Source organism: Meles meles, chromosome X (genome assembly GCF_922984935.1).
Source record: "Meles meles chromosome X, mMelMel3.1 paternal haplotype, whole genome shotgun sequence".
NCBI lineage: Eukaryota > Metazoa > Chordata > Mammalia > Carnivora > Mustelidae > Meles > Meles meles.
In genome coordinates, this window is record NC_060087.1 from 19,386,195 (window position 1) to 19,413,019 (window position 26,825).

Consider the following 26,825-nt stretch of genomic DNA (forward strand, 5'->3'; position numbering starts at 1 on the left):
AGATGGCAAAGTGGGCTCTCTGACAAAGAAGCATGGGTGCTGGCATTTGCAGGCAGGCAGGTGTGCTCTCAAGAGGTAAGCGCTAGAGGATATGAGCACGATGTCAAGTGCATCTGCTCCAGAGGAACTTGAAGCAACTGGCCAAGAACTTCTGTACCTGTGTGGTCTATGACTGCATTTTAGAAGTGTATATACAGAAAAGTACAAGGCCACACATCAGCTGGCTCTGCACATTAATAAATCCACAGTTGACAGATGATACATTAATACCCAAACCTAGGAAATGGGAATCAAATGTTGAATCAGTATCATGGATCTAAACTCTGTCGTCAAATTTGAGTATGCTGGCTTATTCCCTGGGCTAAGGTGTCCAGATCTCTAAAAAGGCAGAGACATCAGTGTTCTGCCACTTCATGCCAATATGTACACTGTGGTTCAGACCTTTTTTTTTTTTTTTTTTTTTACATCTCCCTGCCTCTGCTTTCCAGCTTTCCCACTGGCTGTCTACCACACCGCAGAGAGAGTAATCTGCCCACAGTTCCGATCGTCTCATCCCCTGCTTGAAACACTTCATTGGTTCCCAGTTGCCTGTAGGACAAAATCTGTCTCTCAAGTTTAGCAGACAAGGCCCTGTGTGATTTGGACTTGATTTGCCTCCAGCTGTCCTGTGTTCTCCCACCAGCCTGAACCACTTCTCTTTCCCCTGACATCCATTATGTGCCTTTCAGACTTTGCCCAAACTGTCACTACTGGTACCATATCCCCATGCCAAGCCTCTGCCTGTAGTTAATTTCTCCTCATTCTTCAGGTGCTAATTTATAAGTCAGTTCCTCCAAGAAGTCTTCCCTGGTGCCAGCAAGGTTGCCATAGATGCCCTTTCCCACTTCTCCTGTCTTAGAATTCCATGCAAATCTTATAAATGTCTTGCTGGTGTCTGTATCTCTCAGAGTTTGAATGCTCTGTGAAGGCAGAGCCCTATCTGTCTTGTTCACACAGCTTGATAGAAGATTTACTAATAGCTACTAAGAAATATTCCTTGAATGGGTGAATGGGAAGATCTTCCCCCATCTGGCCCCATTTCCTCTCCAACTTTGTATTTCACCGCGCCCCTCCCACTGCTATACACATGCTGTGCGCATGCACTTGTACACACACACGCCAACATACTGGTCTCCCTAGAGCCCCGGCACACCCTTTAAAAGCTTCTATCATGGAACTGTAACATTTTACTTCATTTTGTGGTTTGTATGTGCTAATCAATTCTGAGACTCTGCCTGCAGTCCTTCCGCTACATTCTTAAGTTTCTTGAGGATAAAACTGTCTTGATGTTCTTAATCTTCCTAGGGCTTATATTAATATCCAACATAGTGCAGACACTTAATACATGTTGAGTAAATGGTTCGTTGCTATAATTGGTGATGAAATGGAAAAGACTTTCTCCCCACAAAACAAAAATGTTCCGGCCTCCCGCCTGCTGCCTAGCACGGACTTTACATGTGCAAGCCTTGAAAAATTTAATCAGCCAATCTGTGAGCCATTGCCAGCATTAAAGCCAGACAGAATCACCCAGAGTGACATCTTTGGACATGAAAGCAGTCTTCGCTCCTGGCTGGGTGAAACCATGTCACCGAGACAACTGAGTGGAAGCCATCTGTCAATTCCAGTACGGCTGGTGTGCTTAGGGCAGGTAGATGGGATGTTCTGAAGATGCTATAGATGCATTCCACCTCTGCATTAGAGAGCAGAACTGGGCTACATGAGAGCTGAATTCAGCAAAACATCAGAGCCTCACCATGGGAGGAAGTTGCAATGGTGGGAGGGTAGGAAGTAGTTAGAGGCGGAAGTAGTTTTCCCAGATTCCTTTCCTGGAAGACTGATGATAGGTTAGTGTTACCTGTAGTAAAGGTCCAGGTTCCATTAGCAGGGATGAATCTGCAAACCAAAGGACGGCCATCTCTGTGCACTGTGAGGCATCAGTGGATGACATCACATCAGAGCTCACATCCTCTGAGACACTCATAGATAAGGAGAGTATCCTGCTTTGCTTGTGGTGGTCCCACACTATGCCCAGTGTTTCTGTGAAATTAACAGTGGCCTCCTGCACTCTTAAAAGTGTTCCAGTCTGGATGATAAATTATATGATCACCCTACCCACCGAGAGCATTAACATCGGGGGGTAGGGGGTTGCAGAATCTTCAAATAGACATGACATTAGATGTAGGTACATGAGAGTTTTTATATTAGTCTCTAAAATTTCTTGTATTTAAAAAGAATGCCCGGGGTGCCTGGGTGGCTCAGTGGTTTAAGCCGCTGCCTTCGGCTCAGGTCATGATCTCAGGGTCCTGGGATCGAGTCCCGCATCGGGCTCTCTGCTCAGCAAGGAGCCTGCTTCCCTCTCACTCTCTCTGCCTGCCTCTCTGCCTACTTGTGATCTCTGTCTGTCAAATAAATAAAAAAAAAATCTTTAAAAAAAAATAAAAAAATAAAAAGAATGCCCTCCAAAAACAGAAATCCAACAACTATACAATAAAAATTCAAATTACTCTAGAATGAGGTATAATACATAATTATTTCAGTACCCAATCTCTTACCTAAAGTGATTCTCTGCTCTTATATTTTTTAGATTATAGTCTAACCATATCCACTTATCTAATGAGATCAGCCATTTGTCTGCAGTGTGTAAGCGACAGGGCTGAATTCAATGTCATCTGTTTATTTAAGATGGAAATGATATGCATGTAGCACAGTAGCCTTTGGGCTACAAATGAGGTATCATTCAGTGTCACCAGAGAAAATATAAATCAGCAAGAAGGAACAAACACAGAAAGTTCAGTCAGTACATCTTTGTTGGACTTCCCCTCTGTGCCAGGGCCATGGCATGGAGTGAAAGAGAGTCTGCCCTCATGGAACATATATATTCTGGTGTTAAACAGCCTTGGGGGAGGGGTGATTACTGCATCCTGTAGTTATCCACAACTTTAGTCTAGTGTTTTACAATAAATTCCCAAATTGCCAGCACTTTTCACTAGTATGTTCTGTAAAGTACTTTTTTCTCTTTTTCCTTCTGTGTGTGTGGGGCAGGAGGCAGGCAGTCACACAGGAAACATGCAAGACAGAAAGGATGCTTATTTGGACTGATGAAAGTCTCATCTCCTTAGACATCTGTCTTCATCTCCAGCCGGTCGTACATGCCTGTCATTGGTAATGGGGTTGTGGCTTCTCGCTGAGGTTTCTGTTGTACATATCCGGCATTGGCTGGGCCTCAGTGTTCAGTACTTGAGTCTCGCTGCTTCTGCTATGCTGCTTTGTCTTGTCTGACCCCTTGACTTTGCTACATCAGCACCCCTTTCAACTCATAACTGCTGCTAAACATCTACCACTGTGGCTGGACTGTGCCGAAGCCCAATACCCAAACACAGGTTCATCGCTATCCAAATGGCCAAGGCACAGAGATCAGGGTGTGAAGTCTTTACTCTGCCAAAGGAATGCTCATGAGGGAACAATGTTCCAAGCCCAAGATTTAAATGTGGGCTGATCCACATCCTACACCTTTGACCAGGAGCAAGTTATTTAAGCTCCTCATGGCTCAGTTTCCCCACCTGCGAATGTGGATGTACCATCTACCCCCCTGAGCGGCCACGAGGATTAAATGAAGTCATAGATGCAGCATTCTCTGCATAAAACCCAGCATGTAGTGGGCACTTCACACCTTTTAGTTTCCTCCTTCCCCACTCCCTCTGCCATAGTCCCCTGCCTGATCTGATGGGCATGGTGATCGAAGTAGGCAGCTCACCTGGAAAAGGTGGGATGGTGTCAGGCTGGAGCAGATGCTGGATTTGGGTGTGCCAGCTTTTAGACACATACAACCCAGCTGTTCTCTTCAAATCTGTGTATTGCGTGCATCTATCCCTTAGTCTCTCAGTGACGATGTGAGCAAAATACGTCTTTACATCCCACTGAATATGCTTTTCAAGAACAACTGAGAAACAGTTGTTCGGTAGTTGTTCAGTTAAAGAAAAAAGAAACATTGCGGGGGGGGGCGAAAAGGCAAAACGGGGGATAGAAATGGGGCATTTTGATTTTGCTAACAAACCTATACAGGGTGCCACTCGTGGGTCAGGGATGATATCAAGCAGTTCGCGTTCAGTTTTCCATTTATCCTCCAGCAATCCTACTAGACAGGTACTCATCGTAGTCCCTGTAGGCCCCACTTCCCAGATGAGGAAGGGGAGGCACAGAGAGCTGCTACAGCTTAGTGTCCAGGATGACACAATTACCAAGTGCTCAGGCCAGCATTTGAGCCCACGCAGATTATGTCCACCAACCCAAATTAGGCCACCAATGTTAGCACTTCCCAGAAGGGTCAAGGCCCAGGGAGACTGAATCACAGACACCATCACAGCCTTGACTCTTGGCTCCAAAAGGCCTCTTTGCAGATCCAGAAAAGGTGGGCAGTGGAATCACTCCTGTGATTCTTAAGGGCAGTAGTTTTGTTAGAGAAGCTTGATAACAACAACAATTTTATATATATATGCATATATATATAATTATATATATATATTATTTTTATTTATATTATATATATATGCATATATGCATATATGCATATATATATTATATATATGCATATATGCATATATAAATATATATATATTATATATATATATATTATATATATATATATAATAATTCGCAGTAAAAAAAAATGCAGTATCAGGTAATAGACTCGTTGATGAACTATCTCGCGTGATCAGTCTCAGAAAGCTCACAGTCCTTCATTCAGGAGTGCCATCACCATGACATCGGGTGGAACTTTTCTTCTTGTGTCTTCTTTTATAAGCCATAATTTACACTGTTCTCAAACTCCGTGCTCATGATAAACTTAGTAAATCGTTGGAAGGGGAAAAAAATCGCCAAAGAATTCATCCAACAGAGACATTTTTTCATAATTTTGTGGATTTAACATCATTTTTAATTATTTATAGGTTCAAATATTTCAGGGATGTAGGTTAAATGGTGTTTCACTTTTTTTTTTCTTAAGCCGAAACTGCTCTAAGTGTGACTTCTGGCTGCATGCGGGGACTCGTCATGCAGTCTTGTTTGTGGATGTGTGAGACCTTTCCCAGCCCAGAACTCCTGTCTTCTTCCTAAAAGCGTGTCCTGGTACCATGAAACTGTACCTTGGAATCTAAATAAGATTGTCTAGTGCGCCAATGAGGGGAGCCCTGGTTCCTTCAGGATTCTTGGAAAGGAAGAGGGGCCAAAGGGCCGGGAAGAACAGCCCCTCACTGAAGGTCAATTAGGCGAACTACATAAAATTGCCAACACACAACCACTTTGTTTCCTACACAAATGGCAATTCCATATGGCTTAATCCAATAATAAATGCCAGCGCAGTCACCTTTTCTATCCTCCCACACTTGATCCTCCTAATGACCCTATGACCCCACTTTACATATAATGAAATGGAATTAAATGCATAAAGTCATTGTCTGAGTTTGGGTTCCTCCAAAAGTTGACCCAGAGTCAAGGACTCGATACGAGGAATCTATCTGGAAGACGATCCCAGAAAGCACCAGTCAGAGAATGGCAACATACAACAGGGAAGGCAAGCAGTCAGTTATCATGCCCTTGTCAAGCTGGTTACCCTCTAGGCAATGGCAGCCTAATCCTGCTGGGAAACTCTGTGAACCGGTGAGGAACACATGCCACAGAGTCACTCCACCTTGGGGATCGGGAACTGGGGTATTTATACACAAATTGTTTTTAGTCATATCTCCAGGCTGCTTAGGACTAAGACAGTATGTTACTGCCCCAGTATTCCCGCATTGGCCTGGAAGGCGGGCCAGAAGGCGGGCCAGTGTGCACTGAAGTCATGAGAAGACAGGGGCAGGGCCCAGCCATGTCTGCTATGGTCCCAGAGGTAGCACCAACAGAGGCAGGATTTGTACCTGTGGCATTCTGACCTCATAACCCATGCCCTTCCCACGAATGCACAAGATATTGTCAAAACCCAGGAACGATCAGGGCCTGCAGGATGATCAGGAATCAGCTGTAGGTCAGATGTGGACAGCTGTAAGACGCTCACCAGCAGAAATACCACCCCGGGCTTCCCCTGCTGCGTAATCACTGCAGTCCCCTTTGCAGGGCCCTCTAAGAGTTTACAAAATGCATGGACTCTATGACTTCGTTTGGCTCGCCTCTTGCCCATGACAGACGAAAATCCAGTCACTCACAAGATTATTATATGCATATCCACTCCAGAGCTACTGAGCACCTGTGATAGGAACTGTTTTAGGTAGTGGAAATGATGTAGAAGTAGACCCAATATGCAGACATGCTCGTGTGGTTTAACTCGTTTTCTAGTGGGGACAGCAGACTAAAGGGACAAAAAGAGATGTGTAATGCAATGTCATGTCACAGTTAGTGCTGTGAAAAACTGTGAGAAAAAATGATGGTGATGATGAGGCATACTGGTTTTTAAAATGGGGGTGGGGTCAGGGAAGCCAATAACATCTGAGCAGGGAAGGGAAGGAAGTGAGGCCGTGTGGAGACAGGACAGAATTAAGAGAGAGACAGGCCATGTGACTAGCACATGGCAAGACACGTGAGTCCCAAGATGTCAGCAAAGACAGCGTACCATCTTGTTGGCTACAGTCAGGACTTAGGTGTTGGCTCTCACTGCCGGGAGGGACCACTGGAGGATTTAGAGCAGGGAAATGGCATGATGTATGTTCTTAAAGGCTCATTTTATAAAAATTTCTCTCTAACTCATGTGATCGGCAAGACATAAAACCAGGATTTAGATTCAAGTCTTCCGACTCCTGATCCTGGGCTCTTCCCACTCAGGTTCATGGTCATTTTCCAGACCTGGATGTCCTTGGTACATTGTTTTTCCTGTCCCTTGAAAAGTTATTTGTGCTCTCCTGACCAAATCTTAACACTGCTGTTACACATTCCCCAGGCATATGGCTCTTTGGGACTTCCCTTTATCTCTTGGCCAATCACCTTTAACGTTCTCCCATTTCTGAGAGCATCCTGTCCTCTTAGAGATATTCACCAAAACTCATGACACACAAATTTGTTCTACCAGAGCTTAATCCTGACCATGAAAGTCAAGTGAGAACATTGGGATTAAAAGATAACCACTCTAGGGAGGCCTGGGTGGCTCAGTTGGTTAAGCGGCTGCCTTCGGCTCAGGTCATGATCCCAGCGTCCTGGGATCGAGTCCCACATCGGGCTCCTTGTTCGGCAGGGAACCTGCTTCTCTCTCTGTCTCTGCCTGCCACTCTGTCTGCCTATGCTTGCTCTCACTCTCTCTCTCTCTGACAAATAAATAAATAAAATCTTAAAAAAAAAAAAAGATAACCACTCTAATCAGAAAGCTTAACACAACACATTTCCAGGGGTCTGCATGATACCAAGGAATTTTTTAAATTAAGACTGCCTGAAAATTTCCCCCAGACTCCGGAAATAGAGGGTACCAGACCTCTGCCTCACCACATTGTCTTTCTCCTCCAGACCAACATGGAATTGGGCCAAAGCTGCAAGGAGATATTATACTTGACTTTTCCTTCATCATTACTGGTTTTTGTTTCTAAAATCTCAGATTTATTTGCTGCAGATCAAAAGCTGCATTGCTTTTTCAGCCAAGGCTGCAAAGACAAACAGCCTGTTTGGGCAATTACAATGTGGGGCTCTCTTGGCTGCTTTAGTGTGAACACCAGCAACAAGAGTGTTTACCCCCTGGTGTTAGAGCAAGAAGAACAACAGACACATCCCACTCTCCCAGAGTTCCACTGGCACGATGGTATCCATAGAGGTACCCGTTTCTCTTTTGACACTAGAGCAGAGCAGGCCAGGCCAACAGCGGGCACACATGTATAGAAGAAGCGTGTAGACAGATAGTCACTTGTTTGGCTATATCCACAGCTTAAATTTGGTGTCCTCCAAACATGTAATGTTTCAAAGGCAGAATGATATTTCTGTTCACTTATTAAGGGATGACTAACTTGCTTTTGGCTGCACTACAAATGAATCACGGTAACAACCCCAACTTGCGACTTCTGGTGTTCTGATGTAATGCATTTCTATTAAAAGAAGAGGAAAGAGAGTGGGTGAGGGTGAGATCATGCAAAGACAGAACATAACACCAAGGGAGCTAGCGTAATTGATGAACTGCTGAGACCAAGTCCATCCACTCTGAGGTGCTTTCTCGTGTCCTGGGTGAGGATCCCTTGCCAGTCACTTCCTACCCATTTACAATTGCAGAATATAGACCCAGATTAAGACATGGAATTTGGAGGGATTCAACGAAGTAAAGATTTCATTGGGGGGTGAAAAGCAGATATTCCTTGAAAGCATTTTTAAAGCAATTTTGATTTAGTGTCACTTCGAAGGTAAGTACTTGGAGGCAAGTGATGTAAGTTAGAAAAGCTAACGACCTCCCTTTTTAAAGTGTTTTAATGGGGGTGCCCAGCTGGCTGGCTCAGCTGGCAGAGCAGGCGACTCTTGATCTCAGGGTTCTAAGTTCAAGCTCCAAGTTAGGTGTAGGGATTACTTAAAAATAAAATCTTTTAAAAAATTGTTTTAATGAGCACAGCTCATTTGTAACCATCAAAAGGGGGGGTAGGAAGGTGAGGCAAGGAAAGGAAGATGGCTGATAAAGGTGGACCATCAGACTGACTCCCCCTAGGGAGCTGGAGACCCTCACCACCTGCCAGTCTCTCCTTACAGGCAAGGATGCTGGGAACAGCTTGACCCAGCTCCTAGAGCCCGTTAATTGCCTTGTCTGGCAGAGTGGCTTTCTGGCCTTGATCCTCCCCCTTCTCAATAAAAAACAAATACAAAGGAGCTGAAAGGTATTGTAGAAGATCCTCTGAACCCACAGGTATTTTTCCTATGTTAATCACCACTCAGGACCAGACGCTTCCTTCCTCCCAGATCCCTTCTGTACTCTCTACAAGGTGCCCCTGCTGGCTTCTGAGGAAGATCTCAGTGTGCCAAGGAGAGGCAGAGAGGAAATTAGACTCTGGCCTGTGGTAACCGGTAGCCCACACTGGCTTTGTCCCAGTGTGGCTCAGTCCCCAGGCTCTGGCAGAAGGGGATTAGAAGAGCCAGTGCCTCCCCAGAACGGGAAATCACTCAGAGAAGGGAGGCTTGTTTTGCCTTTTTTTTTTTCCAGTAAACCTATTTTCCCTACCTTGTGGTTTTTTTTTTTTTTTCCCCTGGGTTTCATTTACTATGAGATCTGTCATTGACCTAAAAAGAATTTCGGTGTGTTGAAAAAACATACTTTGAGCAGCTACAATAAATCTCAAATTGATATTTATGAAGTTAACTTTCTCTCACCCCACATCTGATCGTATAGTATGTGGATGTCACTCATCCTAGAATTATGTCGTGTTGGAACCAAAAGGGTCTGTCCATAAAGATTAGCTAAACCAGCCTCCTGTTTTTTACTGATAAATCTGAGACCTGAAGGAATGACATTCCTAGGGTCCCTGGCACTCCCACAGAAGCAGCGGAAGCCAGACTTGAAGCCAAAACTTATTACTGGATTCCACTGTGTCCCTCAGCCTTTTTTCTTGTGAAAAGTTTTATCTGGCAACTACAGAATCTGGAAGGAAAATAAGAAAAGGCAGTAAGCTCCAAGCCCATCCCTTTCACTACCTGTTAATATTGCCACGTAATGCTGCCATCTACAGATGAGATTTGGCTGTTAGGATTATGTCTGGTCTCTCTTAATAGGCTTCAGATCCTCAAGCATGGCCATCCCACAGCTCAGTCACAGCCATGGCCAGTCATGTGAACCGGGTGAGCTCGCAGTGCTTCACCCCTCCCCAAATCCTCTTAGCTCTCATTCAAAGTTGTGCTGGGCTAAGGCCACGCATCTCGTTGCCCCCAAGATCCTACCTCTGCTCTTGACTCACTGGGTCAGCGTAGGTGACCTATTGACATCCTTGAGGCCTCAGCTGTTCCAGCTGTAAGATGAGGATAATCATTTAATTATTCCCATCCAGTCTTATATTGAATAAATTTTTTAAAACTGTAAAGAGGGGCGCCTGGGTGGCTCAGTGGGTTAAGCCGCTGCCTTCGGCTCAGGTCATGATCTAAGGGTCCTGGGATCGAGTCCCGCATCGGGCTTTCTGCTCAGCAGGGAGTCTGCTTCCCTCTCTCTCTCTGTCTGTCTCTGCCTATTTGTGGTCTCTGTTTGTCAAATAAATAAATAAAATCTTTTAAAAAAAACTATAAAGAAAGTACTTAGCAGACTAGTTATAATTACTGTTATCATTCTTAACCTGAGGGGTGATGAGAGCAAAGAAGCTAACAATTGAAATGGTATGGTCAGAGTCTGGGAATGAATCTCAATCTAACATTCAGTTCTGGCCTCTTTGGCAGCAAATACAGAATAGAAAATACTGTGATCAGGATTGACATTGGATTGGGCTTTACTAGCACAAAGTGTTTGGCATTGTCTACTGTTAGAATATTCCCTTTGTTTCAAAGGTTGTATCTCTTCAGTGATTTTCCATGTGTGAGCATGAGCACACTAAATTCAGGGAAATTATCCTATTATTGGCAACATGGCAGATTTGATGAGTATTTATTGAATGTGTGTTGAGTGAATAATCTAGAATCTATACATAGTTACGGAAACATGGATTATGTGTTGATTCACATGACAGATTCAGACTATATTAAGGTCAGGACTATTACTTTGTGTCACTTTCCCTTGTTTTTTGTTTTTTGTTTTCCCCTGAGGGTCTCCTACCGAACTAAATAATAATCTTGCATGGCTGGAGTTGTCCATTTCATGGACGGAGGTGTCTTAGTCCCCTTAGTCACCTAACGTTTTCCTGGCTCGCTTTCCCCTTTCTGGTCCCAAGAGAAAACATTAATTTAAAGGCAAAGATGAAGTCACTATAAACTAACCTGTCATCATTTTCACCTTCCTTTCCCAGTGCAGAAATTTAAAGTAAGTATACAGGGGACAAAAAAGAACATAGCTTCAATCTCTGGCTTCCTTTTTGCCCTGGGAATATATCTAAGGACACCTATTAATGTGTATGCTGTCCTCAGTGGGGCTCCCTTCGGAAAGTAAATCAGGGCATTCTAGAACCCTAACAGGGTGCTACCCAGGTAGCATGTGCAATGTGCCTGCGGACAGCTATGCACACGGCCAAGCACACACACATGGGTGTGCTTGATACGCAGTCATAAGAACCAGAGATCAGAACTGAGGAGTTTGGGTTCTTCTCCTTCCCTATTATCTTCTCACCTCTTATCTCAAAGTAGAATCCTACAGATGCCTCCAGCCAGGTGGGTGGCCTCAGCCAACACCCTCTCTCTGGCTGCTTTGTCATTCAGCAGCTCCCTGCCACTCAGAAGCAAGAGTGACACATACTCTACCCACCTCTCCATTGGAAATTCAAAGCAGCTGCATCTCACGGCAGCTCTGGTGCCTAGAATTCAGAAACGTTCCTTCTCAAAAACTTCATTAAGGTCTCCTTTCCCAAGTCTCCCTCCTACGATCTGGTGGTACAGGAGTTAAGAGTGTCTGCTTTCTTCAGTCTGTGGTCCCAGGGATCGGAGCAGCAGATCTGCCGAGTTGGCAGGTCACTAAATAGTTTCTAACTCCCCACCCAGCAGGGCACGGTTGCCTTAGAGAATAGATGGAAAATATCCCCCTTGCTATAACTGGGTCCAGCCCTGTGGCTTAACACCATCTTATTTGGCAATCTTTTCCTCTTGACATATTTAGTAATCACTCTAAGGGAGATTTATTAGACTGTTCGTAGGAACAAACAAAGCACTAAATATCACACATATGCATGCTTTCAATACCACTCCTTTTCTAGCCTATTCTGAATCTTTCCCCAAAGTCTTTCTTCAACACTTATCAAAACCCTCTTGTCTTTAAATTCCCCTTGGTTCTTCTCTCCCCTAAAATAACTTTGTATTTGGGATTTTTTTTTTTTTGTAGTTAGAAGTTCTTGTAATCAAAATTCAGTGAGCCATACTTAGAGAAGAATGGATAAGAAGACACATTCAAAGTTTAAAAATCACTGAAAACATTTTACTCATCATTAATTCCAAAACACCAAAGTAAAAATTTAGCAGATGGTAAGAGTTTTGTCTTAGGTATCTCTGGGAGATTGTGTGTGTGTGTGTGTGTGTGTGTGTGTGTGTGTATGAGGGAAAGAACTCAGAATTATTTCAGCCAAACATAATATGGTGAAGTGTTTCCTGAATGGGAGGGTTGGTGCCCATGAGGAGATGTGGGGGAGGGCACACCGAGAATTAGGATTAACAACTCTTTCTCTGTGCTAACTAAAAGACTTTGACAGCTGGTACCCCTCCGACATTTTCAAAAAGCATAATAAATATCCCACTCACCCTGGCACATACACAGCAAAATATCTTCACAAATAATCCATCTGGGCAGATTTAAGAGAAAATATATCAGAGTCATGGAGACTCTCAGAAGGTTATGACTTCCAATGCCATAGTCGCGGTGTGGCAACTAGGTGTTAAACTTTATTCCCTTTACATAAGAAATGTTTTTCTTTGTTCATTAGATACAGAGTGACTATCTCTGCTCCTGCAAGATCCCACTCAGTGCTAGGCACAGGCACACTCATTACTTAATACTCAATCACATGTCTACCACTGGCCTTGTGTTGCATACTGGGCTCATTTTACAGAGAAAAGGCCTAATTTTCTCACCTTAGACTGTAGAATACATATACTCCTACATATCTGAACTTGATCACTCGTGATTTTTTAGGCCACCTTAGCACCTGGGCAGTGCAAGCACCAATTCAACCATTAGTTGCTAGCAAGAACTTTGATTCAACTACCGGCATTGTTAACCTAGAGGTCTGAGGTCGTGGGCCAGGAGCACAAGTTCTGGAGCCAGGCTGTCTATGGTAGCCTGGCTCTCTCTTTTACTATGTGTGCGACCTTGGACTAGCAACCATCTCAGTTTCCTCATCTGTAAAATGAGCCTAGTACTTGTATCTACATCATAGTCTCTTGTAAGGGTGAAATGGGCTAATCTGCATAAAAGGCCTAGAACTGTGCCTGGCATATAGTAGGAGCTATTAAATGAGGGCTTGTAATACAAATGTAGTGATCCAAAGGGGCACGTGCACCCGAATGTTTATAGCAGCAATGTCCACAATAGCCAAACTATGGAAAGAGACTAGATGTCCATCAACAGATGAATGGATAAAGAAGAGGTGGTGTGTATATATATATATATATATATATATATACAATGGAATACTATGCAGCCATCAAAAATGAAATCTTGCCATTTGCAATGACGTGGATGGAGCTAGAGGGTATTAAGCTGAGCAAAATTAGTGAATCAGAGAAAGACAATTATCATATGATCTCCCTGATATGAGGAATTTGAGAGGCAGGACAGGGGGCTGTGGGGGGGCAGGGAAGGAAAAAATGAAACAAGATGGGATCAGTAGGGAGACAAACCATAAGAGACACTTAATCTCAGGAAACAAACTGAGGGTTGCTAGAGGGGAGGGGGTGGGAGGGACGGAGTGTTTGGGTGATGGACATTGGAGAGGGTATGTGCTATGGTGAGTGTTGTGACTTGTGTAAGACTGATGAATCACAGACCTGTATCCCTGAAACAAATAATACATAATATGTCAATTAAAAAATAAGGAATTTTTTAAAAATTTTTTTTTATTTATTTGACAGAGAAAGATCACAAGTAGGCAGAGAGTCAGGCAGAGAGAGGGAAGCAGGCTCCCTGTTGAGCAGGAATTTTTTTTTTTAATGAGCGCTTGTGTTCCCAGTGTCCACTTTCATCACAGGTGTATAGAGCTTGGACATGGCAAATGTGACTTGAGGTGAGGTGTGCAGAATAAATCCCACTGTGCTTCCTTAGCAAGACCGCCATATATCCCCCCCAGACTCTTGCCATTCTGTCTCCCCTCCCATATAAGCAGATGAGGAAAGCCAGAGAATATGAGGTCCCTCAAGGTGAGCCTCTTGTCTTTTATGGCACCAAGTGACTGAATTAGATGGGGAAGTCATTTAGGGGCCCTAGAGATCAGCAGCAAGGGATCAGCCTCCACGTGAAATTGTGCCTTAGTTCACTTGGTACATTACATCTTCAAGACGGTGGTCGTGGGGCGATTGGGTGGCTCAGTGGGTTAAAGCCTCTGCCTTTCACTCAGGTCGTGATCCCAGGGTCCTGGGATCGAGCCCCGCATCGGGCTCTCTGCTTGGCGGGGAGCCTGCTTCCTCCTCTCTCTCTCTCTGTCTGCCTCTCTCCCTACTTGTGATCTCTATCTGTCAAATAAATAAATAAATAATAATAAAAAATTAAAAAAAAAAAGACGGTGGTCGTATGTGAGATTTTCAGACACTTATAGACCAACTGAGTCACAAATAAAGAAGAGAACACGTGGAAATAATGCTGGTGCTTTACGCCAGTGCTTCTCAAACTGTACCTTTATCAGAATCTCTGGAGAGCTTGTGAAAACCCAGATTCCCGGGCCCTACCCCAGAGATTTCTGATTTACTGGGTCTGAGGTGGAACCAGAGAGTTTTCACCTCTGACAAGTTCCTGGGTTGTGCTAATGCTGGTTTTGCATCCTTGCTACCTGTTTCTATTGTAAGTTTATAACATTTCATTTGAACCGTTCAGCTTGAAGATGACACAAATGACTCCGCCACCCCAAATGGACATATTTGAATCCACAGAGCTAAGGTCATGCATCGAGGTCTTATTTTTGGTAATAAACTGACTTTCATTTTTTTCTCCCATAGTTGCATGCGGCTGTGACCAGAATCCAGGTCCCAAGGCCTGGTTTTAATTACACGTTCGCTCACATATGTATCCTGAATAATGATAAGACTTGCATCGTGGATGACATAGTGCATGTCCTGGAGGAGCTAAAGAATGCTCGGGCCACCAACCGGACCAATTTTGCTATCACATACCCGATCACTCACTTAAAGGACGGGAGGGCAGTGTACAATGGACACCAGCTTGGAGGCGTCACTGTGCACAGCAAGGACCGGGTAAAATCCGCAGAGGCCGTCCAGCTCACCTACTACCTGCAGTCAATCAACAGTCTCAACGACATGGTGGCTGAGAGGTGGGAGTCCAGCTTCTGCGACACTGTCCGACTATTCCAGAAATCCAACAGCAAAGTCAAAATGTACCCTTACACGTCCTCCTCACTGAGGGAAGATTTCCAGAAGACCAGCCGTGTATCAGAACGTTACCTGGTCACCAGCCTGATCCTGGTGGTCACCATGGCCATTCTGTGCTGCTCCATGCAGGACTGCGTCCGCAGCAAGCCCTGGCTGGGTCTGCTTGGGCTGGTGACCATAACCCTGGCCACGCTCACTGCGGCCGGGATCATCAATCTTACTGGTGGGAAATACAATTCCACCTTCCTGGGAGTCCCTTTCATCATGCTAGGTAATTACCGCCCTTCATTTTTTTATTTCCTCCTGCTACTGGTGGTGACTGGTTTCCTAAATGGCAAAGAGTAGCTACCTAACGACTTTGTTTTGTTTATCGTGTCTTCCTTTTGCCCAAAGTCCTGGGACCAATTCTGTAATATTCTGGCCATTGGCAAGGGGCAACATTATTGGATAAATGTGCCAGGAATCCTAAGCCATGGGTTCCAGCCCTGGTTCTCCAGTAAGTAGCAGTGTGGCAATTAGATGATATGAATCTTCTCTGGTGCCGCAGTGTCTTCGGTGGGGCTTCCCCAGAAGCAGACCCTGACACAAGGATTTAGATAGAAGTCGTTAATTTGGGAGGTGATCCCAGGAAGCCCCAGCGTCGGAGTGAGAACTCAAGTCAGGGAAGGAAGACAACTCAGGCTATGTTCATGGGCCGCTTACTGCTTTAGGCTCCAGTGGCCCAATCCCCCAGGGGGCCTTTGGGAGACTTAACAGAACACACCTCAGAGAGGCCCTCCTTGAGGGGTGAGGAAGCTGCAAGCTGGCCCATGTACCCAGAAACCTGTGTACAAGTCACTGACAGCTCTCCCCAGGGAAGACTAAGCACAATCCTGCAGCCACAAAAATCTCTCAGGTGGATGGTGTTTGTCATGAGAAGCCTTCCGTGAGCTCCGAAATAGTGAATCGGAGGGCACATGGGTTGGGCACTGACAGGGTCTGCTACCCTCAGTTTCTCCACCCTAGGGATGGAATGGATGTGAATATCACAAAAAGGGACAGGATAAATGTACAAGAACTTTGAAAGCAACAAGTGAGAAATAAATAAGAAGGTACCTTTTTTTCTTGTCCTTGCTATAAACTCAGGAGAATGTTTTAAAATGATGGTGTGAGAATCCCAGTATATTCTCTCTTAGGGGCTGCAAGAATTTCCTGATAGAGATCACAGTGAAAAAACAAAGCCAGAGTGGTTCTAGTACAACACCAGTTGCTCTGTTCATCTGGTATTGAAGATGACATACCCAGCAAGCCTGATGGCAGGGTACCTGCAGGCCAAGTGTTCCAGGGGCTCGCTTCTCCCTTTTTCTGTGGCCACTTCTCATCAATTCCTTTAGCAAAATTAGAGTGTCATATGGAATCAGATACTGACATGACAAATGAAGTGGCATTTTTCATTGAAAGAGAAAGAACTATGGTTGAGTTCATTAGAATCCCTTATGCCCAGTTCAGGGGTAGCAGAAGGAAAGAAAAGAATTTACTCAGGAGACCTCAGCTGCCTTACGGTTAAATGATAAGCAGGTGGCAGGGCTGCAAGGTCACAAAACAACATGCTGCCCTCCAGGCTCTGAGGCCTGTGGGAGTACAGACCTGGGCAGTAAAAACATATATGGTAGCTCCAGAGAAAGGGGGCACTGCAGAAACCGAGCAAGTTGCACATTCACCAGGTCGCTTTGCTCATCGCCGTCAAACACAACACAGAACAGGGCTGCCATACTTCCTCCTGAATTCAGTCCATTAAGAAGGCAGCATAACTAGCCTCTTGAACCCCAAGATGATGTGAGCCGATGGTGGGCTCCATGTTGGTTCCTTGAAGACTCGGTGTCACTGGGTAGTAGCTTCCATGGACGCTTGAGTCAAGGTTTCTTTAAATGAAGATGTTATACCCATGATTAGTCCCATGCTTGGATTTTATCTTTCAGCTTTTTGTTTGAAAAATGCAATGGTTTTTGTTGTTGGTGGTGTTTTTTTGTTGTTGGTGGTGGTGGTGGTGGGAGGAAGAAAAAACAAATAAGGAAAGAGCAGAGAAATGAAAGAAGACAGTGGGTTTTTAAGATCAAGAAGAAAGACTGTCAGAGCTAGAAAAAGGACTATTGGCCCAGGTTTGATGACACTTCAAGTTGTGATTGGTGAGGCCAAAGGATGATTCAATATTTAAAGCTTCCTAAAAACTAATTGCATTAAGTAAAATAAAACTTCAATATTTAGAGCTTCTTAAAATTATTTCTAAGTAAAACAACATAGCAATAGTCAAAACTTCTTAACATTAACCTCACAAAAAAAAAATCGATTTTGCCAAGTAAAATAAAATGGAACATCTGAAACTTCTATAAATTAACTTTATTAAGTAAACTAAGCTATGATATTTAAGATTTATTCAAACTTCTTTTTGTACTTGCTAAAGAAGTTTTAAACATGGTAAATCAAAGTCAGCACAAAAAGGAATAGACCAGCTAGGATCGGTGCAAGGAAGGATGTAAGAGATTGGATGCTGTTAGCCAAGAAGTGGCTTTAGAAAACAAATCCAGAAATAGCAGCACCGCAACTCCACAGAGACCAAGGATCACTGAACTTGACGTCAGAGTTCAATTCAGAAAAATCTGGCGTTCGTGGTGAAAGAGACCAAGCGCCGCAGGTACCCAACACTCTCTTGTTTTCAATTTGTGAGGAAAGTTAAATGCATTGATTTGATGGCAGTTTTCCCTGCTGACAATCAGTATGCAACCTTCCTGTACATTTTCAGCCTAAAGAGATACTTAGTCACAACAAAAGAAGCTATGCATTTTAGTAGCTGCGGCCCATCTGCAATAAATAGTTTGCACCATGTAATGGGTGCTTAATATGCTCATAAAGCCAACAGTGCCTGGATTTAGGATGGTCACCCTTCTGTGTTTCACAGATAAACTCTTCATTCTCAGAATTTGATTGTAAAGTGAAATACAAGCAAGAGCATGTTCATAAATGCTGCATTAAGAGCCCATGTTTAATTCTGGATTTTTGATGACCAGTCCCAAAACACCAATAAATATTTCAAATGACCAAGAAAAAATGCAGTGCTAAGGGTTTTGCATTATGAGTCAATAAACTGTTCATCCAGTTTTAAAATCTGCCTGTCTATAATATAAAATGGCTATGCCTAAGCTAAGACTTAAGCAAAACTTCTCGATTTTGCATGTTATATAAATACAATATCAAATTAAAATGTAAAACTATGTGGCCTCATTTAAAAGGAAAAGCATCTTAGAAAAAAGCCTCTATACAGATTTCCTTGGCCAACAACAGGTCTATAATGTAATAAACATTATATTTAAAATTCAACAAACTAAACATTCTCAGTGTGATGCCGGTCACATAAGGCCAGATCCAGCCAAATGCCAAAATGGCAGTAGACTGGCTTAGAATGGAAAATTTTAAGACCACGTGTGTCAAGCAGTATTAACCTGACAAAATTCCAGAATAGGAAAGAATTTGGATAAACTCTGAGAGTTCGCCATAATGGGATGTGACTCTGCGTTTCCAGCCAAGACGATACGTGACATCTCTGGCAATAAGAATATATCCTACACAGATGAATCATTTTGACAATGATGTAAGCATAGATACATCATGATTTAGAATGTTTTTAATCAGTGTCATGCATATTAGACAATCCCACTTCTGCCAAAACCCCTGTCCGTATGAGTCAGATCAGTTTATTCAGAGCTGAAATCCTTAAAGGTCTTCCTCATTATAAATGTCCATTGACATTTTTTAGTTACTATAAACTTGGAGAAGTGTTTGTCTCATCCATACCCATTATTCACAAAGTACTATCCTTTCTTTCCAAACTATATTAGTATCAGGTACTGAAGTATTTGAACTGCCATTTGTAAACATAGAACACTCATCATTTTAACCTGTTATGGAACTTCTTTTAAAGGATGAGGCTTTACACCATTGCCCTCCAGTTGGCTATGATTTAAGAAATTGGCAAAGATTTTGTGCATGCAAGCTCTCCACAGGCTTACTATTTCCACAGCTTTCCTGGTCAGATACAAATCAGGAAGGGAATGGAATGTTGGAGAATATAGGAGGGAACAGAAGGAAGGTTTCTTCCTTCTTCATGTGGAAGGTTTCTGACTTCATGTATATTCTGAACAGCTGAAAGGAGAGAACTGAAGTTGTGGTGAAAGAGAGTTTCGGTATTAGTTTGAACGTGGTAATCTAATTTATAAGGGTTGCTTTGCATTTGCCAAGATACAAAAGCCATGGAGAGCACATGAGATAAAAAAATATTCTTCAAAAAAATATTCCTCAAGCCCTTTCATAACAGATTGCTAACCACTATATGATCACAGTGAGCTACTGGGGATTCAAAGCTCTTTCAAGTGTTTGGGACTTTTGAGAAGGTCAAATGCCACATCCGGGGTGCCCTCTTCCTTCTGAATTTTCAAGTCTGGCCACTCAAATTCAAGGATGGGAAGGGAAGAAAGGATGTAATTAAGTGATAGGAGGAGAATAATAGCAGGGACATTTGGTTCTTTTCAAGTATATTCCAAGATTATCTGCATTTAACAGAAACCAGAAGATCGGTTCAGTTTTCTGAGAATTTCTTCTCATCTGATGCCACCTGGAATATGATGCAGTATAAGGAGTTTAGGCTTTGAAGAGGTGAAAGTTCTTGTGCAGGAAATTTAGTTCCGAGAAATCAGAATTCTTAATTATCTTTGCTCTAAACTCAAGCAGACCTGAAATGTTTTGCTTTCTGGTTGAGCATTCTGGCATATTTCTTTCTTCTTCTTCTTTTTTTTTAAAGTAATCCCTATGCCCAATATGGGGCTTGAAACTCAGGACCCCCAAGATCAAGAGTCACATGCTCTACTGACTGAGCCAGCCAGGCGCCCCATATTCTGGTATATTTCTAAAGCCGTGAGACATGTGGGGTGAGGAAATCAGCCAGATAATTATAAAGTTCGAGCCATAGGAAATTGCCAATATTTAACTATTTTTGACCTACAAAATTGGTACAAATAACCAGCCATTTTTGAACTAAAAAGAAGTAATTTCTTATGGTTCAACCTAATACATTATTGTAGAAGTCCATTATCTGCAACAATATGACAGTCTACATGACAGAGTAGAATGCTGTGGAAATACTCTGCTTGGAACATTAATCACTAATTGGTTCAGTAATTTCTGGAGGAAAAAAACCCTAGTTGATAAGGGTTTTATTATTCTCAGTTTTGTTTACATGTAATTTAAAATAAGACGGTAATTCCATATAATAGTTTCAAAGTATTTTCCCTGGATATCTTTTTTGTAATGTCCGGTGGTTATTTGGGAACTAATTTACAAGGAGATTGTGCAATCTAGTTTTGTGAGTAGTTCTCACCCTTTTATTATGCCTCACCAACCATATTCCATTAAAGGGTGAGTGGGGAGAAATAGTTCTGGGGAAATGGTACAAAACGTGTTCTATTGTTCTGTTCTTAACCATAAAGGAGGATGAGAACAGGACTGATGGGTCAGGTCCAGGAATGCAGAGCTCAGTAAGGCAGAGGAATGCAGTGACTCCTCCTCTTTGACCCTGGTCTTGGTACAGTCTAGGTGGTCTAGGCCCACCTAGTCTAGGGATTGGGGAAATGGCAGATTTTACAAAGGAGAGGCAATAGCAGGACATTGAGCTGGTAATAATAGGCTATGGTGAAAAAATACCTAGTTTGGTGTTGCAATGGGCCAGCATCTCAGAATGTCACTGCTGGGACCAAGTAGTAGTGACCAAATGGGTCTATAGGAGCTCACAATGCAAGAAGATACATAGTCATTGTCAAGGAAATTCTGAATTTCACCTAGGCTACTTCAGTAGCCAAGAACCAAAATGTAGATGGAACATGAGAGATTCTAGCCTCTTCTCTGTACTGATGGTATAGTAGCACTAGCATTTCTCTTCCTCACCAGCAAAATAACTTTCAAATCAGCCTACTATCCATCGTATGTGTGTATGTGTGTGTGCGTGTGTGTGTGTGTGTGCGCACGCATGGTATATATCACATCAGCTATATTATATGTCATATGTAATATGATACATTATGCAATAAGTTCACGTGCATACATATGCATTTCACATGTTTATAACATTATGTAGCATATATTTTTTGAATATTTGAATATAAATACTATATATTTCCCTATTATATAGTATATATTCACACATTTTATATGTAAATATATAAAACATATTTGAATAGGATATGACATATATGCATATATTTATATATTACATATGTCTCCTATATGTAAAGATATTACACAATGACCATAGCATATACTGCGGGTCCCATTTACAGACACTGATTTCATATAGTGCGCACACACACACACTCAGTATCTAAATACCTTTCTTTCAGCAAGGAAAAGCTATTTGCATATTCATTTCTTGGACTCTTATTTGCAGCTCTCTAATGAAGGAAATGCGTTTCTCAGATTAAAATCCAATGCTGTGATTAGAATTGCCAAACTGTGACAAGTCTCTGGTAGAAAGCATAGGATGTGTGTGTTTGCCCTGATGTGTACATCCTTCTTAACTTAAGCACAGTATACCTTCCTTAACTCTCACTCTTAACTGTGACACAAAACAGGCTGGGATAAACCAAACAATTCAGCATAGAAAGTAAATGTTTATCACTGGCAAAGTGTAAATGTAACCCAATTAATGAACTTCCCCCTGAAAATAGATGTTACTCAACCCTGACATTCATACATCTTAAATTTCTTCTCAAAAAACCCCCAAATCATGAATTTATGGGGATGTCACTGAAAGAAAAGTATTTTATGAACGTGAGCTACTTAGTGAGGCTCATCTAAGAGTAAAATATGTTTTAAGCAGATTCTGCTCACACAAAATCATCATACTCTGTGTCTTCTAGAAAAATGTAGTAATTTTATTTTCACATAAGAAATTTGGCACTGCCCAGGCATGCTATAAATGGCTTCATTGTCTCTTGATATTAAGTGTTTTTACACTGTAACTAAAAGATCATCCACCAGCAAACCATGCCATTTCACCTCCTCATCTTCTCAGCTACTCCTTGTGTTCTGGAACTCTAGATGAGGAAATCCTGCTAGTATGGAAAGGATGAAAATGTGAGTAGTGCCCAAAGGCATCAGCCTCTGTGCTATGTCTGTGTGTGTCGGGGAAGGCAGGAGAATCTGGGCCTGGAGAAAAATCTGCCCTACAGAATCCAGATGAACAAAATAGATCAATTTGCTTACAATTAGTCATTGGCAAAAAAATAAATAAATCATCCAGACTGCCTCTGATAGGAAAACCATTAAATACATTGAAAATATGATTTGTTTTATGAATAGCTTTCCCAAAGCACGTCTACTGGGTAAAGTTGGGTTAGCTCTCAACTATTTGTTGGTAAATTCCTGCATTAGTGGATTATAAACAACCCTGAAGGCTTTGGTCAGGCCCCAGAAAAGGGTCTGGGTAAGGATGAGATTTGATCTGTGAGTGTTCCTGAGCCTCACCCTAAGTGACTGGAAGATTAGCCAGTTGGGGTTTTTCCACCATTAGTGCTATTTATCACTTGTGTTGCTTTCTCTCCTCATGGCTCCAAAGCCTGAGAGTCATGTGTACATACAGATATAAAATCACTTGGAAAAGCAGAAAAATGATTAGCCCAAGTCCTCTAATATTTGATTTTACTGTATGACAGTCCCAAAGTCTACTGCTAATAAAACATAAATTGCACTCCTGGTACAAATTGTATCTGAATGTTGGCAAAGAACTCCACTGTCCTCACCCCAAGACCTGGCTAAAAGCCCCCACCGCTTCAAAGTGTTCACTCATGAATACTTAGAACTTGGGTCTGTACGTGTGACACACACTGACACCCGTGGAAGTATACAGAATTGCAGTGTACCAAAATAGAAATAAACATCTTGCATGTGCTTTTAAAAGACAAGTGAATACTTTAAAAGCTTCTTTATCTTAAGAATTTGATAGAATCAATATGTGCGGTTTAACAGTTCCCTTTGGCAACTCTTCAGCCTTAAACACTGTGACTGTAAGAGGGAATCCTTTGGGATATCGATTGGTTTCTGGCGTGCTCACCGGGATAGTCTTTACTTCCGGGTCTTGGGCCATGGACCTGCTATTGTGACGTTGAGCCCCAGCTCCTATAACCACCACAGGCCCTCTGGTCACCAAAGGCTAGGTCTGTTCAGAACTTCAGGTTTGGGTAGCTCCCTACGTGAGTGCTGCTACAAGGGAGTGCTCGTGAACAGACTTGCAACGTGGGAGATGGATAATGGTCCCTTGCTAGAACAATGCTTTGTACCAATGACATACACCCCTTGGTCAGATTTGATAGAAAGGCTTATAGAGTTCAGACTTCATAGGGAAAAATTTTAAAACTACAGTGCTAAGAAGACAGCAATATTTTTGCTTTCAAAGCACCTTTTAAAAATAGGGGAAATGACAGCCAAACCTCTGAAAAGTATCTTCAGTCCACATGCAGTATCTGTTTGCCTACATCTGTGTGAACTGGCCTCAGAGTCCTGCTTGCTGGACCCCAGCCCCAAAGCTAAGAGGGTGATAGGTGGTGGTGACACTGAAGAAGGGAGGCACCTGATGAGAGAGGAAAGTGAAGAGGAAAGGAACCTACCAAAACCTTCCTTCCCTGCCTTTCCTTGATTTCACCGGCCAGTTTCTGAAATGGGCTACAAAAGATAAGGCCAGGGCTGGCTGGAGGAAAAACTGCCAAGGATTTAGTCTCTGTGAGATCCACCTACCTCTAATTTCCTCTTTCCTGCCTCCCCACCCCCCAGACTGAAGGGAAGCTGCTTTAGTACACAGTACACTGTCTCCGAGCGGTCTGCGTTTGCAAGAACACCCTCAAAGGCCAAAACCAAAGGGAATTTGGCTATAATTATGGGCAGAGTAGGCATTCTGGGGGGTTGCGGGAGCAAGCAGGGTATTCATCATGTCCTAGGCCTCCTAGAATATGACTCCCCTTGAGTCCAGGCCAGGAAACAGATACCCCATCATTCAGCTTTCCTTTAGGGTCACACAGACTGACCTCTTCAACAGAATTACCTGCTGTGAATCAGGTCTAGGCACAGCGAGGTGCTCCAGGCTGGTAATCCCTGGGGGGGGGCACCTCCAGCTATGTTGGCACTCATCCTCCTCTTGACTGACTGAATTTCAGGAAGGAGGCCGAGTTATGGTGTCCACAGTTGTCCCTGAAATCGAAAGAGCCCTTCAAAGACACTGCACACTTCCAATTTGGAATTGAGGGTGTAAGCATCTGCCAGAAAGGTATGGCTTGAGAAACAAGAATCTGGCCTATCAGGAAGGATGGTGGGGGCCTTTAGTGGCAAGAACAACAATAACTAGCAGCAAATTCTGAGTGATCAAGTGGAACAGATTCTTTCTTGGGGCCTCCTCTTGCCTCTGCCAGTGTCTACATGCATACCCCTATAGCGAGAAGAAAAAAGGGAAGGTATAGTTTCCAAAAAGCCCCTAAGAATAAAAGGAAAATTCTCTCTGGAGCTGCCCTGAGAAACAACATCATATGCAAAGAGAGTCAGGACTCAATAAAAATGATCAAACTGTAGAAGGACAAGGCATTTAAAATGCAGCAACAGAACTCAGGAGACAAGCTCACAGTCTATTTCCAACTTTCCTTGAATCTGATTATTTTCATTCTGGACCCTCAAGCCTCACTCTTCACATAATAGCTTTGTTAATTCCAATTCCTTTCCTCACTTAGCCTCTAAGACTACTCAACAACATTGTAAGAAATGGGATTCCTATGGTATTTTTCAACAAGAGTCGGAATCAGATAATGTCATAAAACATCACGTTGACTTAGATTTAATTTAAATTCTACTATATGACTAATTCTAATCCTGCTGTATGCATTCTTATATTCTTAACATATTTAATGACTCAGTACTAAAGCCCTGTTTTAAAACATTTTTCTTGTTTCTAGCATGTAAACACTGTTTAAAAAAAACCCACTCCATTTGCCATTTTCAGTGAAACTTTAAAGTGTGTTTTAAGTCCAAGAGAACTTAGTCTACGTGGCCGCAGATGAAATGGTCAGTATTGTCTGTCCAGGATGCAGATAACTTGGAGGGATTAATCCTCTTTTTACTCTCATTGTCCTGGAACAAAGGTCCGTCAGTCCTTCCTGAGAACAATGTGGAAACAGATTTAATAATTAGTCTTCCCTTCTGAGACTAGACATTGACTTTCTAAAACATAATTAACAGGATGCCAGTCAATGAGTGCACTTTTGGCTGCATGTCTGGGGAGTTTAGGTGCCTCCAATTTAGGGGGGCCACAGTGCTAGTTATCGGGTTGACCGTCCCAACTTGCCCTCTCAAAGTGGCTGCAAAATGATGCCTAGTAAATTCAAATAAATGCCAAATCCTTCTGAGAAAACAGGCCTGTATCACAACTACAAAACGGGCATTCAGGTGTGAGAGCAAACAAGACTTCACAATAAGGATATAAATACCAGCCTGGGCATGAAGGAAGTTGTCCACCCAGTTACTGAACACACAAGATAACAGTGACTCACTTCACTCAGCATTACGCTTGGCCAGAGATTTTTAATTCCTCTTTTAAAACAAAACTATTGTACCAGCGGGTAAAGATTTTATTCTCCTCAATAATGGGATTGAATATGCCAAAGCACAGAAGCAGAAAATTAGATCTGCTGATCCTAGTGCCAAGATAGGGGTGACTGAAAGCTACAACAGGTCACTTCCCGTGGCTTTTCAGTGTCGCGAGGGCCTGGAAACCCAGGGAGAACCATCGGGAGAGTGTCTACCTCCAACCAGGAGAGGTGGGGGAAGGCAAGCTAGATCCAGCCTCAAGCGGGAGAATGGAATCAAAACATGGGCACTTCCCATACCTCTGCTATTCCCGTGCTTCTGGAGTACTAACCAAGGAGGCCAAGGCACTAAGTAGTTAAGGAAAAGGTTATTGATATGGGTCTCTTCCTCAGAGGCCATTGCCAAATAGTGCAGAGAAGGCAGCAGGGTCAGCCCCTGCTTAATACTTCATCTACGAACAAGCAAAATTGGTCAAACAGGTTCCTGAAGACAAAATGCAAGCTATACACCTACAAGCAGAAATTTAATTTTTATCAGTGGCAGGGAGAGTTCATGTGAATCGTGTTGCAGCTTCTATCTTTCCTATTCACTCAAACTCAGTGCTACTTACTGTGCTTCCCTCTGTGTCTCAGATTTATTGTTCCCTGGACTGATACTTAGGAGCGGGGGCAGGGGGAAGAGGCTGTGATTTAGGTTCCTGTCAAGACTCAAATTAAATACAGTGCCTATTTCTCTTCCTAATGCCCTCCATTTGGCCAAACATAGATGAGATGATGAGACATTAACTCAGAACCCTCTGCCCACAGCCTTCCTCTGTGCTGACCTCCAGCCAGACTTATGGGGATGCCAAGCCAACTGATGAGTGGCCAGGAACTTTCTCTGGAGTGTTCCACCAAGCAAGGGAAACAAAAACTCTGCAAGCTGCCCCAACAGCCCTAACCTCTCGCTGTATATAATCCCCAAGAGACAGATGCCAGTCTACT

General features: G+C 43.0%; 1 protein-coding gene across 1 annotated transcript in view; it reads left to right on the top strand.

Moving 5' to 3' along the window:
* PTCHD1 (patched domain containing 1) overlaps positions 1 to 26,825 on the top strand; it is a 57,881-nt gene that overhangs the window by 23,733 nt on the left and 7,323 nt on the right. Inside the window, exon 2 of the mRNA XM_045996534.1 lies at positions 14,806 to 15,466. Within this exon, the coding sequence (XP_045852490.1) occupies positions 14,806 to 15,466 (661 nt within the window). The remainder of the gene's footprint in view (positions 1 to 14,805; positions 15,467 to 26,825) is intronic.